At 34.5% G+C, this 19858-nt stretch overlaps 1 protein-coding gene across 20 annotated transcripts in view; it reads left to right on the forward strand.

Moving 5' to 3' along the window:
- MYCBP2 (MYC binding protein 2) overlaps positions 1 to 19858 on the forward strand; it is a 196025-nt gene that overhangs the window by 49467 nt on the left and 126700 nt on the right. For all 20 annotated transcript variants that reach the window (XM_040539587.1, XM_040539595.1, XM_040539597.1 and 17 more), the window contains exons 11-17: positions 505 to 581; positions 2206 to 2410; positions 4843 to 5007; positions 5724 to 5882; positions 6375 to 6579; positions 8531 to 8676; positions 10763 to 10864. In XM_040539587.1, the coding sequence (XP_040395521.1) occupies positions 505 to 581; positions 2206 to 2410; positions 4843 to 5007; positions 5724 to 5882; positions 6375 to 6579; positions 8531 to 8676; positions 10763 to 10864 (1059 nt within the window). The remainder of the gene's footprint in view (positions 1 to 504; positions 582 to 2205; positions 2411 to 4842; positions 5008 to 5723; positions 5883 to 6374; positions 6580 to 8530; positions 8677 to 10762; positions 10865 to 19858) is intronic.

Below are 19858 nucleotides of genomic sequence, written 5' to 3' on the forward strand. Positions count from 1 at the left end.
GGGCTCACATAACATGTATTTAAGCTGTACAACTCCTTGCTGTGGGTCGGTGTTTATGAAGTTAAAAGGACTGCTGGCTGGATTCACGGAAAAGGAATGCATTGAAAGATAGATACTAACATATTTGGAAACCGCCTTTGTGTCAGAATTTCTGAGATGGTAAGCCATTGGTATCTATGAAGGTAGTTTGGAAAAGTCACTTGGCATTTGCTTTGTTTTTTTGCTATTTTAGGTGACTGCTTTTGGCAGAACAAAAGAATGTTTGGCTACATTGACCTTTTGTCTGACCAAGTGCAGTTGCTCTTACATTAGTGTTTTTTTTCCTGTTTGAACAACTCCACCATGTCTAGCCCAGTAAGCCTTCTGGCAGCAAAATTTGTTTCACTTGCAGCTTTCTTAGAACCTTTGTTGTTACAAACTCTCCCTGATGGAGTTAAGTCCATACACTGATCTGTGGAACTGCGTGGTAAAACTGACTGGCTGTCTGCAATCTTCCTTGCACAGGTACAGGGTTTGATGAGGAATCAGCTGTCCTTGGTGCTGGAAGAGAGTTTGCCCTTATGAAAACTGCTAGTGGAAAGGTATTGAAAATGTTTTGTAATAAACAGCAAGTTGCATCAATATATTTCTATTTTTTAAATTTAATTACTGTTTTCAACAATTTCTTTTTGCCTTCTTAATATGTTAGAATGAATTTATATGACTGTATTTAAATAAATTTTCAGAGTCCTCTTTAAAGGGAAAAATGCAAATAATTATTTGAAAACATAAGTAGATGAAGTTGGAACCCTTGGGTAATCTGTGGCTTACTTGTTTGGTTGAATTTATAGGAATTTCTACAGTCACTCTTACTTAGAGACAGTGTGGGGTTTCATTTTATATTAGAGGGAGAGAGATTAGCTTTTGTCTACAAATGATGTATTAGCACACTTGCAAAAATCTTGACTTCCTCATGACTTTCCATAAGCCATCTAACGATAGCCGTTTATGTCTCAGTCTGTTTTTTCAGGTCCTTCAGACAATTATCATGAAATTTCCCCCATTAGAAGTTTTTGGTTGATTTTAAGTCATTTGATACATTGATTCTGCTTAGTAGAGACTGTTTTTCAGAGGTGCTTGCACGTTCACTGAAATTTAGAAATAGTTTTGCTTACTTTCACTATGACTTTTTGACATTATTTAATGTGTTTGTATGTCGGTTTGGAAAAGTAATGTTATTTCACATGTATAAGCATAGATCTTTTTTTTCCTGTGCTCAGAATTTTGTTGCTGTATTGGAATGAGGCTTTGTTATGTTCTCATCACAACAGTGAGATTCATGAAAATAATCACATATAAGCTTAACTATTTTTTCCCAGTAAAATTTAATAATACGAAACCTAGAATTTGGTCAAGCTAGAACTCTTCAGACTATAGGAGGAGATAAATTATTTTGATCTTCAGACTGAGAGCTCTCTTGAAGTTAAAGTCAGCAAACTTCCTAGTTTTGGTCCCTTAAGTTGTGTGTTTAAGCGTAAAATACACTGTATAAGACATAATGAAAAATGGCTTTAAGTGCCTACATATGTTAACACATCCATTTCATAGTGCTGTCTAGAGGAAGTCTTTTGTCCACATCAGTCATTTTGTATTTGTTCAAGTGACATGTTGTGTTTTATGTTACTGTTCACGTGCTCACTGACCTGATGCATTTACTGAAAATAGGTTTTATATATATATATATTTAAGCATATTATATAAGCATATATATTAGCATTCATGGAAAATTCGTGGTTTTCATTATTTATTTATATATTTACATTATATATTTATATATTTATATATTTATATATTTATTTATATATTTTATTTTTATACCCTATTGCTTTTACAGAGACATTTCTCTTAAATGTTTTTAAAGCTTAGTTTCCTTTTAATAGTTTCTCTTGAACAGTTTCTTCTTGTGTATTTAATTTGTAAAGCCAAACAATTAGATACTAAAACTATCTGTTTCTCAGTAGAATGCATATTTCAAACCAAGCAGAATCCAATCAGGATGTTTCTCCCATTAAATCAAAATTCATGGGTTTAGGATAGAGATAGTTATATCAGGAAAAGTTCCATATATTTTGAAATGTGGTAGGCATTAAATACAGTGCAGCTTCAAACTGATACATGTTGAAGTGTTGTGGTGTAACTTCAAATGTTATACTGTTTTTTTCCTAGATTTATTATACTGGCAAATATCAAAGCCTTGGAATCAAACAAGGTGGACCTTCAGCAGGAAAATGGGTTGAACTACCAATCACGAAATCTCCAAAGATTATTCAGTTCTCTGTTGGACATGATGGTTCACATGCCTTACTTGTTGCAGATGATGGAAGTATATTCTTCACAGGTTCTGCTAGTAAAGGAGAGGATGGAGAATCAAGTATGTATTAGGTTTGCTTGATCAGTAGTTGATAAAAGCCTATTAACTACTTTTTAATTTCAAAGGAAAATTGTTAACATTTTCCAAGAACTTGAAAGCACGCCATCGGTAGAATTATTTTATGTAATAGATACATTTTATAGGAATAGTTTTTGAGAGTTGTATTAAAGTAATTACCACATACTAAAGGGATTTGGGGTGTGAGCACAGCAGCTAATTTTGTGAAGTTATGCTTTAAGCAAAAATTGGATATTTATGAAAACTTCACTCTTGTGAACTTTGAACTTCCTTGTATTTCAGTAAAGTTTTCCAATGACATTAAATATTTCTGGGTTTGAATTTTACCCCAATAAAGAACCAGCATCACTGTTTCTCTCAGCTAATGATGTTGAACTCATTTTTAGCACAGTTTGGTTTCTGTGGTGGGAGTGCTATTTTAAAATTGTTCTGATAAAAGTCAGTCATATGTTCAGTCGAGAGGCCATGCAGTCTGTCTGGGAATTTGTCTGAAAATCTGAAGACCCAAACTTTTGCCTCTTCGCTGTTGTTTTAGAGAACTTTGTAAACTGGTGTTTTGCCAGCTGATGTTTCTCTATTATGGAGAAATTATAGAAAAATAATACAAAAATAATGCCCAAAATTAAATATTTCACTTTTTGAAACAGGCTGTTGTGTTAGTTTGTGTGAGATTTAGGTGGGTTGGGGAATGGTAAAGACTTTAATAATACTGGAATTTTTGTGCCTCAGTGTAGTCAGTCAGAGATATCAAATTCAAGTCTTTATGCAGTGCTAGATGGTTAGAATTTAAAATAGAATTTTAAAATAGATTTCAAGTGTGTATGTGTGGGTGTATATATGTGTATATATGTACAACATGAGGTTGGACCCAGCTTTATCTCAATTAACTGTATAGTAGTTTTACCTTTCAATGACGCTGTTAACTAAAAATCATTGGGCTCCATGTACAAGGTATGGCATAGCTCATTTTGAAACAAAACACATATAGCCTAGTGTTACTGTGAAAGATCAACTACATGGACAGTATTCTCCAAGAATGTGTATTTTTTCCCATATGACATAACTAAAATACAGGCAAGAACATGTTATATTATAACATAGTTGATAATGCATGTAGAGGGGATTCTTGAAGGTGCTCAGGGGACAGGAAGTTAGTATTACTCCTGTATAAAAATCTGTGGATAATAAACATGGTATCGGCCGCAGTAACCTTGTAGAGTTTTAAATGCAAATCTACTGAAAATTGCATGGAACAAAATCGTATTTCTTCTTCAGTAAATTTAGAGTAAATTTAAGAGATGTAATCATTTTAGGCAAAAAGATTTCAGAAAATATATTTAAAAGCAGAAATTTCAAGATTTCCCTGGGCAATTATTTGGAAGTTACCTAAATACAAATGATTCTTTTTGTTGTATTAAATTAATCTACAATTTCAGATGAAACAGAAGTTTAGGACTTTGAAGTAAATTGCTGTCACTGCTTTTGTTTGAGTAACGGGAATTGAAGTGGATCTCAGCACTAGGTCTTTTTACTGGAGAATGTGATCAGGAACCTGATCAGGCTATTCTCAGTTCTTTTAAAAGTTCAACTGTATTCAGACTGATCTAGTTGTCTTTGTCACTCTGTAAGTTGGCTTAGAGTGGATGTGCTCAAACTTTACATTTTTTTTCTGATTTCTTTTAAACCTAGGCAGGAAGATACGGGTTTCTGCCTGCAAAGTGCACGTACACGTTCTCTGTAGAGAACGTTAACTGTTAGCAATTAAAGGTAGCTCTCAGTTCTCTGACTTGGGTGAAGTTCATAGGCAGGAATAGTAGCTGTTAATTGTTTTATCTGGTCTTTAGCTGTTCTTTTATTGTTTTGTTTAAGGACAGAGTGCAAACAATCTGGGTGGTTTTTTGTTGTTGTTGTTGATTTTTAATAATTTTTAGTACTTCTCTTTTCTCCTTATAGGAATCTGTTAAGACTCAACTGTTTTTAAGTATCATTTTAATAAACAGGGAATTTAATATTTTTCTTTAGAAAATAACAACAAAACTTTTAATTGTATAGATTACTTTGCATATATTGTCACATATTTTTCTGAGGTGGCATTGAAGACTTTTTAGTATTTTTGTTTTTTTTGGACTACATATTGCTTTGTAAAGCTCATGAAGTATGAGGCTAGTTCAGTGTATATATAATAAAAAAAAAAAGCATGAAGATTCATTACAAGGATATCAACTCATGACTTTTTTTTGCAATTGAATTTTGAGAGAAACCAGTGCAATCCAGTAAAAATTAGACTGGGAGATCATATAGATGGATTTTTTTCAGTAGTATTCTGAAAACTAAACCCTGTTTAGAAAACAAATGTTATTATGTATTCAGAGCTTTCTTGTAAAATGACATGTACTTTATTAATTTATTTAAAGCTAAAAGCAGACGGCAGTCAAAACCATATAAGCCTAAAAAAATCATCAAAATGGAAGGAAAGATTGTGATATCTACAGCTTGCAATAATGGAAGCAGTTCTGTAATTTCAAAAGATGGAGAACTCTACATGTTTGGAAAAGATGCCATTTACTCTGATAGTACAAGTAAGCTAATATTTGTCTTTTAAATGATTTCTTAAATAGAGTAATTGAAATTAGTTTGAAGTTTTTAGCCTGTGGAAATGATGTTTGTGTGTTTCTTACTCTCCTAATAAATTTCTGAATTTCTGCTGGTTCAGCCAGATATGACAGAAGAATAGAAAGACAAGACAGAGTTTCCTTAAGCTCTGTAAAAATATATAGCAGCACCAGGGACAAACTCCCAAATGAATGTATCCACTAAGGGAAAAAAAATAAAATCAGTTGTGTTCTTAATATAACACTTGACAGCCACACAGGAAAGTCAGAAAAATGAGACATATTATGGACAAAGTCTGCAGGAAACTAGGCCTTATAAGTTTCTCTGTACACAAAATTGCCTGTTTTGATTTTGTTTACGATCCTGTACATCTCTATTTAAACAAAATTTTAAAGAAATAAAGCCAATGGGACTATGACACCTTTAGAATTGTTTTATAAAATTAGTGATTTAGGGCAGGGTTTATTTTACTTCTGGCTTTTTTCTTTTTGCAGTAGACATGGTCTAGGACTAATGCTCTTTTTACTTCTTACTCTAGCACTTGTTTTCCTTATCCATTATACTTCTGCCTTACTGTTAATTTAATAATTGTCAGTATTCATTAGCAATTGTGTAATACTGCAGAAGTTTTCATCTCAAGTAGAAAGTGCAATAAACCACTCAACTATTCTGTGTCATATAGGTTTAGTAACAGATTTGAAAGGCCACTTTGTGACTCAAGTAGCCATGGGCAAAGCTCACACCTGTGTGTTAATGAAAAATGGAGAAGTTTGGACATTTGGTGTAAATAATAAAGGACAATGTGGAAGAGACACAGGCTCCATGAGCCAGGGAGGAAAAGGTGAGGAACCTAGATTTTTCCTTTTGTTTCGTATGCTGGAAAATATCACAAGGAAAAAAGCATAACTGTATTTATTTAAAATATAATTGTAATACTAACGCTTAAGCACATACAGTGTACTTAAAAAAAAAAAAACACAACAAAGCAGGCATGCACAAATGCTTCTGCTTCAAAAACATTTGGTTTTGTACATACTAATAAAACTAGCTTTGTAAAAAATCTCATTTACTTTTGTTGGCGAAAAAGCTTTTCTTTAAAACAACTAATAAAACCAAACCTTGTTATTCCTTTTCTTAGTTGTGAAGGCTAGATACATGCCCCAGCTCATGCTTGGAAAAGTTTCAGAGGTGTCGTTGTGCTGACTGAGCATACAAATCAGGCATTTGTAGTTGTTCCTTTTAAAATCTGATCTGTGAATGTTCTTCAGATCTTTTTCAGTAGCCACTGCTGAGCTCTGAAAACAGATGTTTATTCTTTCAATATCCCAATTAGGTTTTGGAGTTGAGAACATGGCAACAGCAATGGATGAAGATCTAGAAGAGGAACTGGATGAAAAAGATGAGAAGTCCATGATGTGTCCTCCAGGCATGCATAAATGGAAGCTGGAGCAGTGCATGGTGTGCACTGTATGTGGGGATTGCACAGGCTATGGAGCTAGCTGCGTTAGTAGTGGCCGTCCTGACAGAGTTCCTGGAGGGTAAGCAGACATACGGAAATAGACTTACTGTAGTGGGTTGAACAGGTAAAGCATGTGTTGAATTCAAACTGAGCTGTTTTGTTCTTAAACTTCAATCTAAGATAATATATTTAAACAGGTATGTGCTTTTAAAATCAGAAATAAGTGAAAATTTTTGTAAATAGCTTGTAATGGTTGTAGCTTATTTAAATGCTTTTTAAAAATTTCTTTAGGATGTACCTTTTGCTTTACTAGAAGCTGTTGAATATGACCAATAGTATAGATTGTCTCTTGCCAAAAATGTCTCTTGAAAGGCACTTAGAGAACAAAGCTCTTATCAGACATAGTCAGCATGGGTTCATGAAGGAAAAGTCCTGCGTTAGTAATTTGATCATCTATGATAAGGTCACCCACTTAGTGAATGAAGGGAAGGTGGTACATGTAATCTTTCTGGGTTTCAGTAAGGCTTTTGCTACTGCCCCTTACAGTGTCATTCTGGGTAATTGTCCAGCTGTGCTTTGAACAGGTTCACACTATGCTGAGTGGTGAACTCGCAGAACAGCAAAGTGCAGAGGGTTATGAATAGGGCTACATTTGGCTGGTGACTGATCACTAGTGGTTCCCAAGGGCAGAATTCTAGGGCCAGTTCTGTTCAGCATTTTTATCGATGATCTGGATGCAGGAGTTGCTGCAAACTTAGCAAGTTTGCTCGTGATACTGAACTGGGAGGTGCTGTTGACTCTGTAGGGATGAGAGGCCTTACAGTGGGACCTAGATAGAGTGGAGCATTGGACAGTCAGCAACAAAGGAAAATGCTGGGTTCTGCACCTGGGACGCAGTAATGCTGGACACAGGTAAAGACTGGGAGATCAGTGAACAGAGAGCAGCCCTGCAGAAAGGGATCTGAGTGTGCTAGTTGACAGCAGGCCCAACAGGAGCCAGCAATGTGGCCTGGCAGCCAAGAAAGCAAACCGCATAGCCAGCCAGTCAAAAGAGGTGATTCTCCTGCCATATTTAGCATCGTTGTGGCCTCATCTTGAATATTGCATACAGTTCTGGACCCCACAATATAAAAATGATGTCAAGATGCTTGAGTGTGTCCAGAGGAGGGCAGCAAAGCTGATAACAGGGTGGGAAGTCATGGAGAGACTGAGGACACTTGGGTTGTCTAGTTTGGAGGAAAGGAGGCTCAGAGGTAACCTCGTTGCCCTCTGCATCTTCCCGAGGAGCGGAAGTGAAGAGGGAAGTGCTGGCCTCTTATGTGTGGTAACCAAGGATGTGCCGTGAGGGAATGGCACAAAGATGTGCCGGGAGAGGTTGAGACTGGACATTGGAAAAATACCGTGAGGTTGGTCAAACGCTTGTTTGACCCAAGCACCTAGCAAGGTGCTTGATTGCCCAGGCCTGTCAGTGTTCAAGAGGCATTTACATAATGCCCTTATTAATATGCTTTAAGTTTTGATTAGCCCTAAAGTGGTCAGTCAGGCTGTTGGACCTAATGATCTGTGTAGGTCCCTTCCAATTGAACTATTGTATTTTACTTACAGAGCTGTTGGCTACAGGATAACCTTTCTTTGTCCTATGATGGAAGATTTTATCTTGGTCTTCCATTTGATTTTATCTGTTACTTCAGGTTTGAGCAGCATAAAGGACCACTGCTTTGCACATTGCCATTACTTTCTTCAGCATTGCATGTGCTCACTGTTTCCCTGTTTGTGTTTTCATGTAGTGTGCATTTAATTAAACAAAGAAACATTATGCCGAGAAGTCAGTTCAGGTGTGTATTGTCAGTGTATGCTCCCAGGCACCGTGCAACAGCATCTAGGATATAAACTAGTTATACTTTCTGTTTATCTTGGGAAGAATTACGTTATTAGTTTGTTCTGTTTGTGAGCATGTATGTTTTAATTACCAAGGCATCAATAATGCATGAGAATTAAAAGTGTTGATAAAGTAACTCTGTTTGCTGCAGAATCTGTGGCTGTGGCTCAGGTGAGTCGGGCTGTGCTGTTTGTGGCTGCTGCAAGGCGTGTGCTAGAGAACTGGATGGCCAGGAGGCAAGGCAAAGAGGAATCCTTGATGCTGTAAAAGAGATGATACCTTTAGATCTCTTACTGGGTAAGTGATATGAAATTAGGGAGATTACTTTTATTTTTTTATCTTACTACGATTTTTTATTTCCAGTTGAAGTGGGGTTTTTCATTTGTTTCCTTTGATACTTCTCTTTGTACTCTTTAAATAAAATCAGTCCTATTGCTGACTTTTGAAATCTGAGTTAGAATAACAGGTTAGTGTAGAAACAAGTGTTCCTTTCAGTTAATACTTTTGCTTGCATTTTATTTTTTTTTGTGTTGTATGATAAAAACTTTACCATAACTTATGCAGTTCTTTCCTCGCAAATTCTGGACTTACATGATAATTTTAGTATAAGAGTGTTAAAATGGATAAAATATAACTTATCAGGCAGATTTATTTATAGTTAGTGTAGCAAAGTGGGATCATTCTGGTAAGTGAAACATTTTAAATTTTTCTTTGCTATAGATATGAGTGTGCCATTTTGACCTGTGTGGTTGGGATACTAACGCTGATCCTACAAAGTTGTTCTTGCCCATTTTTGATAGCTTGAGTTTTTCTGTGATCTTATTTGGAGACATGGCAAAAGATGGGAAATATAATTTCTTGAGAAATTCTTTTTTCTCAGAATTTTTTGGAGTAAGTATGTTGCCGGGAGTATGGAAATTACTTAAAAATGCACATGCACATAAGGAACACCACCTTAAGTCTTTCCTTGTTCTAAGATCTGTTATAGTAACATTTTTAATATTATATTCTCTCTACTTACATCTAGGCAGTTACAGATTTTAGGAGATTTTGCTGGGTCCAACTTTTCTTCCTTTTTTATTTTTTTTATATATTTGTTTTTTATATTTATTCTTTCTTCCTTATTTTTTTTAGATTTAAGTAGAGGCCTTAATCCTGCATAGAAGCAGTATCCGATACAGAAAAGGAGTGTAAAACAATCATATGCTTAAGTTAAAATATTTGTGCATCTCACCAATTTTTAAATTTTTTTTTTTTTGAAAAGTAGTCATCAAAAATCTTATGCTATAATTTGAATGTGAGTTTTTTTCCACATAAAAGTTAACTGGAGTGTTTCTCTTGATAAGTTATTCTAACACTAAGGACCCCCTAATGTTACAGAAGTAGATTTATGCCGTATTGCACTGACAGTGAATGTAACAACAGCATCTCTGCTTAACAGCTCTATTTTCATGCATGACCAAGGATGAGTTAAGGTTTTTGTGTTTATCCCTGCTTTGCTAACTCCTCTCCTAGCAGGATAGATAGCTCTTGGTCCTGTGTTGGGCTTTGGCATAGTTTAAGGTGAGGGCATTGAATTGATTAAGTCACATTTGCCTGGAGAAAAGTGACAGTGCTTCAAGGTGCATTGTTTTATCTGATATCAGGGCCACAGTTTATATATGTATATAAAATTGCTACAATTTCCTGAAGAAACATGGAAAAAAAGGCAGTGCAAACAGCAGTTCTGTTGCTGTGTTCATTCAAGGTGATCCGTGGTACAAAAATGCTTATCAGTACATTTTGAATTCGTATTAAATTAGCTAGTCGTTAAATAAGTCAGGATTTACATACAGATATATCCATGTGTTAAAGTAATCAAATGTTTCTTTGTAAGGACAGAGCATATGGTGCTGAAGCATTCTTAACCATGTTTTAAAAACGTTTTAAATAGACCAGAGATTTGTATAGTTTAAGTGATTTAAATATTTTAAAATATTATTGACATTTTATTTTATGATTGTTTATGTTTGTCATTTGTGTTTATGTTTGTTAATAAACCCTTCTGATTTTTTTGGGGGAAAAATTGAGATAACTGTGATAACAGATAACTAACCATAAATATGTAATATGCTTGATAAAAATTATTAAATACTAATCAGTAATGTTGAAATTGTGGCAGATTCATGAAAATCAAAATTCAGAGAAAAGGTCTAGTACTCTTAAGAAATATTGCTCATCTCCTTTTTTTTTTTTTTCCCCTTAAATATTTTGTAAGAGCCACATAAGGGACAGGTAGGAAGTTGGCTTCAGTTTCCATTTACTAAACTTCCACTGGGGTTTATTACTCTCATAATACGTAAAACTATCTTTAAAAATTGTTTTGTTTTCTTAATCTGTGTAGCTGTCCCTGTTCCTGGAGTGAATATTGAAGAACACCTTCAGTTACGGCAAGAAGAAAAGCGGCAGCGTGTAAACAGGAGACATAGACTGGAAGAAGGAAGAGGTAAGTGACTTAGTGATGAGAGGCTTGAATAGTCTAAGCAAACTTACTCTGTTTTCTAAGAATGGAAATTAACTAATTTTGTTAAGTAGGCTGATACAGTAATCAAACGCAAATCAGAACCTAAAAAACTAGCTTATGTTATTTAGCCTTCTTTAGGAATATTGGGAGAAGTCTATGCATTTGTTAACGTGTATTCATTAAAATTTCACTGGTGAAGAGTAGCATTTTGTATTAATTTTATGTAGTCAATTTTCACTTTTGTTGTTTCAAAATGGAATAATAATTATTTACTGTAAATGCTGAAACTGTCTTTATACAGAAAGACTTAAAATGTCTGCAAGCTTGTCCAGTGCTCATTTTCTATAGTATGAATTATTTATTATAAATTATTAATGAATTTTTGTACTATAATAGTAAGCAAGATTTCTTGGTTTATAAAATGAAATTTTCTTTATTTGAATAGCCTGAAATGATCCAGTACACTGATGAAATTAAACAAAAAACACTTGATCATTTCAAAATTTTACTGCTTTCTGTATTACCTACCTCAGGAATTATTGTTGATATTCTAAACAAACAGACTGTGTTTAAACAAGATTTCAGCACTGTTCTTTTTTTTTAATATATCTCAGAATCTTAATCTGTTAAATAATTAAAGTTGAGAGATTTTAGATTGATAGAACTCATAATATTTTAGAGAAGCATGCTGATGTGGTTGGTAATATTATTGTGCGCTGGGGAGAGGAACAATTTTGTTGAAATTTTATGGTGTTTAAGCTTCTGCTGTGTTAGTAATGCTACGTTTTGATTCTGTCACTAATGTCTGATTTGTATTTTTTATAAATAACTTCTTTTAAGATTTAGCTAGTTTTTTTTTTTTTTTTTTCCTAAGATATAGTGTGCATTGTGATCAAACTTACTTCTTAGAGTCCAAGCCAGTGAACCTTGTGGGGCAACTTTTGGTTTTATTTAATTTGCCTATAAGAAATTACTAGCATTATCACAAGTAAGGAACATGGAAAAAGAGAGCCTACGGATGTGGAGTATAACAGAATATTTTTCTTTGAATCTTTGCAATTAATTTTAGCTTTGCGGTAGAGAGGGGGAAGCCTTTATTTTTATGTCTGTGATATTGGACCTGCGTGCTTCTGTCAAATATTAGGGACAGTTAACAACACCTCAGAAAGGTAATAGTGACAGAGCCAGAAAGTAAATTTTCAGTTGGAGGAAAAGGGGAAGAAGAGCAGAGGAACCCTTCAGAGAAGACCAGAGCAACTTGTCCCTTTTGTATGCCATCTGTCTCTTAAAAATGTTCTGAATCTAAGTCTCAGATGATCAATATTAGGCACGTTGTTATTGTTGGTTTGATAGGTGTAGGGGGCTGTAGTTAAAGTGATGTTGCTTGTTGCACGCATCCACGTTACCTGAATCAAAGAGCACAGACATTGCATAGCTCTGTGCATATTGGAGGTAGTGGGTATGTCTAGCTGGAAGAGTGGAGATTAGTCTCCTGTTTCAGTTCAGAATGACTTAAGTAATGAAGCTGGGAATAGTGTTTCACGAATACCTAGAGAAGTCTTGATTTATACAATCAAGTGTTAATCAGATGAAAAATTTGGTGTTTTGTTGTTTATCCGTCCAAATACTGTAGTTTTCCATGAATTGGTGGAAAGAATAGCACCGTTCTTGAGAACTGATGTTGCTCTTCTGTTTTCATGAGAGAGAGAGACTGGGAACATTTAAATACCTATTGGATACTCATTTTGGTGTGCAAAATGTTTTGCAACCTGAAAAAACTTTGTTATACCAATTCTAAAAAGAATAAGCAGGCTGCTTAGTATACCCAAAAGTTTTAATATTTGTGGATCTCTAACTTGAACAAATCCTCACGAGCTGAAATAGCTGTTTAGTGAGCCAAAGAAAGGTTTTAACCTGTCACTTCTCTGAAAACTTTGGTTGATTGCTTAAAGGCCAGGTTAGCTCTCGTAGAGGCCTTCCTTCAGGTAGGTAGGATTTTGTTAGGATTATGATTTCTGGGTTTTGGGTGTTAAAGTATGGTATTTGCTCTCTCATGCAAGATCAGGGAGAAACAAAGCATGGATAGCTTCTTATGTAGTCAAGAATAGGATCCATCACTGAATGTTGCTGATCACTCTTCAGTTACATGTAGTGACCTTTATTCAATACAAATATTCTCTCAGCAGATCTTCAAAGTCTTGTAGACAAGATGACTCTGAAAAAATTGTAAGTGAATATAGGAATATTTCATTCCTAAAACAAACAAAGAAAACACACAAAGAAACCCCTCACTCCTCTCCCACTGAATGTGTTGAAATAGGAGTGAGGTTTAGGACAAAGGTATAAAAGTACCAATACTGGAAGTAAACTGATTTCCACATTGCAAGTTTCAAGTTGGCTAATTTGTGCTCCTTTAACAGGAAAAAGCAGCTTTCTTCTTTTTAAAATGTATACTTAGAATGTCTCCAAATTTAATTTTGTTACAGTTACTTACCTCTGTAACAGTGCTGCATTGGAATTAAGGGAGAAATTGAAGGCTATGTCTACAGGTATAATCATTTAACTCTTTTAAGAGGTCTGTTGTGGAGGATGATGAGTATGCTTAACTTCATTTGCATTGTTCAACAAACATAAAGTGAATTTCAGTATTCTGGGATGAAAAAGGAGTTGTCATTGGTAGCTGTAACACAAATGGCCTAGTTAAATGTTACTGTATTTTCAATCAAGAGCAGTTAACTCCTCATCTTTCAACGCCTTCCAAATCAAAGTAGCTTGCCAGTGTTGTAATGGACAGGTTTATGTGCTGTTTAGCAGCACAGCTTGGAGTGGTTAGTAAGTCAGAAGTCAGAAATTTTTGCTGTTTAAACTGAAGGTTTCTTTTTTTTTTTTTTGTCTCAAAATGGCAGCCACAACATATTAGACGATACTTGCCAGAATAGAATTGTAATTAGTAAATCATTAATAAGTCTACAATCAGTTGATATTTTTCCTTCACTCAAGAAAGAGGTTTTATTTTAGTGACGCATTAGAGCCTTAAAATTAACAATGGAAAAGTGTTTCAATTTTGGTTAATACATTTAGTATTTGAAAAAAAACTTGAGAGTTCCTTAATCTTGGTTAGATTTCTCTGCACTTTTCAGTGCAGTATGTTCAGTTGGCCAGTTTTGCTTCCTTTTGGTCACGGTGTTAGAGCTGCTTCACTCAGCTTCTAGCTCTGTGGCTGTAGGGCAAGAGCAAAGATGAGGGCTTAAAATCAATTGCACGTTTTTAAGTCTTGTAAATGACCTCTCGAGAGGTTTAGAAGCTGCTATGAATACAGACGGCTGTGCTAAATCCTAATATCCCAATGTAATGATTGATGGATTTTTATCAGCTCTTCACTGTCTCTCTCAAAATCTGGTGAGAAGTGAAGGAACTAGTGTACAATACTGTACCATACAAACATGTTTGTTGGGTTTTTTCAAGCTGTTTGGGGGGCTTGATGGGAGTGGTGAGAGGTGAGTGTAGTAGTTGCACTGTCTTCTTTTCCCTGCTAATGAAGAAGTTTTGTATGTTAGAATATTCAGAACATGGTTAGACTATTTTTCCATTCCTATCAAACACCAGTTTTCTAGTCTTGAGGGTATTAAGTTATGCCTTAATGGACTCATTGTACACTAAGTGTAATGTAGCTTAGATTACCATTTTCTGAGTGAGCTAATCTGGAGAGCTGTCCCTGCAATTTTTTCAGATTGGGATTTGAAGTAGTAGAATTTCAGTTTATTGCTTAAATATAATTCTGTTGGTGGTGGGTTTGTTTGTTTTGTTTTAGAAGGCTGTGAGAATTTAAAAACAGCTTTTTAAAGATCTATATTTAATACACTAAAAGATACAGAAATAGCTGTTAATATGATGATTACAAAGGGCCTCTTCATTCCGTGATATTTCATTACTTTACTCTTGCTCAGCCTGTGATGTAAAACTTCTAGATGATCACTACTGAGATACAGATTTGGTGTTTAACCAGGGGTTTGGCTTTTGATGCCCGTACAGAAGGGGAAAATTATTTTCTTTCAGTCTTATTCTGCTTGGAAGAAAAAGAAATCTGGAAGATAATTAATATTAGTCAAAGCTGTTTTGTACTGAGACAATGTTATCTAAGGCTTCATGTATTTGAGCAATTTTATACTTTTCTGAAGTGTAGCTAATTCAGTTATTTCAGCAATTAGTTTTACTGTGGCAGGCTGAGTATCAGTTAAATCTGTTTAACTAACATCTGCTCAAGGCACTACAAGCTTGAAATCAGTTTGTCGGTAACACTGTTCTTTGCTCATTGCTGAACATATACTTAAATATACAGCAGAACTGTCTACTCATATGCAATAAGTTTCATTTAATATTAGTGCAGCTTTTTTCCATAAATTTATTTAAGTATTTATGTTGATGCTTTCAGGACCTGGAAGTTTTATTTGTTTCAAAGTTTCTTAAAAAAAAACTTTGTACTTGTATACATATAAATTGTATCAAACTCATACCTGACTTTCTGTTTTAAGAAAGCTTTCAAGAGAAGGTTGTGTGTTTTTGTCCTTAATTACCAGCAGGTAAGGTTTTGTGAAGTTACATTGTTATACTTGAGTTTATGACTTCTGTCTGAAAGAGGTGATGATTGTTAATAAAGCTGATTTTTAAAATAGAAATCTTTATATTTGTTACTGTTTTAGAACTCAGATTTGCCATAGATTTAGTGAAAGCAGTTGCTTTATATTTAGTGGTTTAGTTTATCTTACACATACAGAAATGCATCTTTCACATTTGTTTAACAGTAAGTACACAGTCAAGTATTTAGAAGAGAGAAAGTGCCAAAATTATTATCATAAATATTACTTCCATCTCATTTTCTCATACCCACCCCAGTTGTCTTGCATGCTTGTGTTGGCTAGTCTGCATCTCTTTTTGACCATAAAAAGCCCTAGCAATTTTTCCTCCGGACCTGATTTATACAGCTTAACTGTCAGTAGAAAAGAACTTTAAGAACAAAGGAAGAGGAATGTAATCCATTTTTACTTTCAGTGTTTTGAACAAAAGCAGCAAACTGTAGCAGAGGACAATAAAACAAAAATGAACCTTAGTGCCTGCATCACACAGTGTCAATTTACACAAATAAATAAATAAATAAATGCTGTGATAATAAATTGCCACTCATCATCTGAAAAAACACAGTTTTAAAGAATGTGCAGTTAACAATTAATATGGCCTTGTAGGATTATTAAGATTGTTTTTTGTTTGTTTTTTACCTTAAACCTAGAAGTATGGGTATCTTAGTATCTTAGTAAAATATGTTCCACTTTTAACTAAGTATTTGTCCTCAGTTTCATTTTTTGAAATAACCTTCAAAGTTTACCTACTGTTGACCTGTTAGATAGGCTTTTTTTTGTATATTAAGAGTTTGTCTCTGTATTTTATTATTTCCTAAAACAGTCTGTTCTTTCTCTTACAAACATTCAAGAAGACAAAAATAGGGTTTTACGATGGAAAGTATCATCGAAACTAGGAGATTCAGTTAGTAAATCTGTACTGAAAAGCTACTGTGTTTGAAAGAACATAAATAAATTGTGAAATCAAACACTGATGAGTTAAGAAATGGCAGAATTGAGATTTCCTGTGCAACCTTAATTTATATTGCTTATGTACGTACATTATGATACAGTTTTTAATGATGTGATTGTGTACTATTTTTTCAGGTAACCTGCTACATTCAGTGCATTGGTCTACACTAAGTGGCCATTTGAGATCATTAATTTCAGTACTCTGTAATTACAGCCAGTCAAATAGCATTTGTTTAGGGAAAGATACTAGAAGAAATCAAAATATACATAAAACAAATATAAATCAAATAGAAAACTCTGAGGAAATTCTGCCAAAGTGCTTAGGTGGCCTAGAATGCAAAAAAGCACTTAAGTGTGTATACAGAGACTCTGTTATCCCATAGTCAGCTGCTTTGTTTAATAAACACATTCTATTTTTCTAGAATAAAATTACTTCTGTTGATTAACTATTTCTGCTTTATGCTTTTAATTCACTGCCAAAGTCCATTTTGAAAGGCTTGGATCCTGCAGGACCCAGAAAGAAAGCTAATGTTTCTAGCTTTGAGATGTTTGATTTGGGAGCTATGGGAAAACATTCTATAAAAACTAAAGGGAGAGAGTGAATATCATTTTGCATCATACAGCAACTGATTTAAAATAGCAACATTACAGTCTACTAGTGACTGTCATTGCTTTATCTCTCTAACCTGAGCTACTAAAATAACTGAGTAATAGGTTATTATTCCCTATGTAAGTCTACATTAGAAGCTTCTGGAAAAGTTTTTCGAATGATTTTTTGCATTTTTTTAACAAAATAAAGGAAGCATCTGGTGTATGGCTGAATTGTTCCACCAAAATAATTAATAGTACTTAAACTCTGCTCCCTTTGTACAGGCAACTTTTGATGTAAGTAGAAAGTAGATGCAGTCTTTATGAATTGTTCTAGTGGTTTGTTTCCTGTGGTGTTATATTCAAGGGAGAGAAGGTTCTTTAGAGCACGATTGAACATTCAGGCATCATAATATAATCAGAATGCAGATATTTCATATCATATTCTCATTATGTTACAGATCTAGCATGTATAAAAAGCCAAAAACAATGATAGACATACTCATTCTGTTCCATGGATTGGATACAAATTATTATGAAATGGAGAAATACTGTATTTAACTTTATTTTGGACTTGAGTTCCTCATGTAATTGATGGGAACGTATAGGATATACGAATATCCAGAAGCAAAGCTGCTTTAGCCAGAAGGTTGGACACTTCTACAGAGTCATTGTATTGACTAGGGGAATGTAATTCAGTTAAGGGGCTTGGCAGTTATAAGCAGCAGTGTAGTAGCACTATGCTGCCATCCTTTTATGCATTCCCACTATTCTTTATCTCCCAAATTTCTAATAATTCTTTTACTTACCCTAACATACTTAGCTTCCTTCTGTCCTCCTGAATTTCTCTCTCTTGCCATCTTTGCTCTTAACACCAAAATGCCAAAGATTGCTTTCAGGGCTACATTTGGTCCCCTGGGCTATATGTTATGCAGGCATTTTCTGGAACTTTGGAATTTTTTGTCTAAATTATCTAGAACTCACATACTCTGATTACCTACAAATACCTTAGACCCACATACTTCATACTTGCACTCTTTGCAGTCCTTGGATCTTTTTTTGTGACTGTTTTCTACTCCGAGCTTCACTTTTGTCGTATTGTCAGGTCCATTCTCTATTTCTTGGGCTTTTTATTTCATTAGGAACTTCTCAGTAGTAAGCAAGTCCCAGTCTTCCATCACTATCTTTTTTTCTGTTCAACTCCAGTCTGTTTCCTCCTGCTATTCACCTAGCTTTGCTCAGTATCTTTTGTCCTCCTAACACTCCTAGCTTTCGTAATTTGCCTGTCATTTGTCTCTCTCCCCTTTCTTGACTTTTCCTGGTCTGCCTCAGTACCTCCCTTCCAACTTGGAAAGAGAGAGAGGGATAATATTTTTTGTGTGAATTTAAGAACTAGCAATTAAGATGCTAAGCACAGCAAGTGGCCCGGCAGAAGGTAGCCTTTACCAAAAATGGTAACTGAGAATATGGAGTGGTATTAAAAATCTATTAAACGGAAGCTCAGATTGATAGGAGACTGAAAAGTAGGAAAAACAGCAAGACAACTAGAGGAGGAAGCTTCATGATGAAGGTAAATCAAAAGCAAATGATGATTCTTGGTCGTAAGGAGAAGTTAGTTCTTAATTAGCAAGTTGATCTATTCTGGTTGAACTGGGTAAAGAGGCTCCAAGGTTGAACCAAAACCTCCATGGTTAAACCAAACCAAAAATCTATGCTGCATATAAAAACCATAGATGTCTAATGAGGCTTTTAGGCATTATATTAGGTAACACATGTAGGAAATTCAAAGCTTAGAGGAAAGGCAGTAATTATTTTTTAACACGTTTATAGTTTTTCTTTTTTAAGTCAACTTTAAAAAGTCAACTTTTGTCAACTTCAGTGTGTGAAGTTTCTTCATCTGAAGGTTCCAAAGCCAGATAGATTTGGCCTAACTTCCACTTAAATTTCTGTTCATACTGTTCCCTGTCAGTGAGAGAAACTCACTGAGATGACTCTCTCAGTGAGAGAGTCTGATGGTGTAAAGCTGATAACAGGAAACTTGAGACAATGAGCATTTACAGAAAGTTAGCCAAAATTAATTTGTAAGTAAAGATTAGCTATGGGAATTGATGATCTTGGGGAAGAACAGGGAATACTAATTTTCAAAGTTTCATATAAGTCATTTAAAATGTGACACAAAGCCTGATTTGGAGTTTTTTTGTTTTTCTTTTGAAAGTCCATTCATGGACTGGGTCTGGAGACCTGTGGAATGGCGTGAGGTATTTGTCAGAATTAGTTACTCCTTTTTTATGATTTCCATGTGATGTCAGACTTCCAGAAGTAGGAGATGCTTCCAGAGAAATTCCTGATGGCAGGCTTAACCTTTAAAATAGAGTAGAAAGTACAGATTTAAGCAAAAAATTGCTGTTCCATTGTCTGCATATAATCAGCTTTGATTAAACTTAATATAGCTCTGCATGGGTCTAGATTAAAAAAAATAATAATCTGAAGAAAATGTTAAATAAATACATTATTGCTTTCTTCAAATATGTATCTTCTCTTGAAGATTTGACTTTTACATAGATGGGAAAGATTCAAAGAATAACTTAAATAGATTGCAAGATTGATAAGTAGATCAGAAAAACAATCATATCTGAATAATTTTATTCATGGAACCAGTTATTTTTGGATTGCTGTTTTCTTTATAATTGATAAATGAATTTTAAATATGGTAATGACAAACAGTTGTGTGGTTATGTTGTTCTTTAAATTCAGCACTGATATGGTGATATTGTTCCAAATTATTGTTTTTGAACGTAGTATT

Source organism: Cygnus olor, chromosome 1, assembly GCF_009769625.2.
Source record: "Cygnus olor isolate bCygOlo1 chromosome 1, bCygOlo1.pri.v2, whole genome shotgun sequence".
In the NCBI taxonomy this organism is placed as follows: domain Eukaryota; kingdom Metazoa; phylum Chordata; class Aves; order Anseriformes; family Anatidae; genus Cygnus; species Cygnus olor.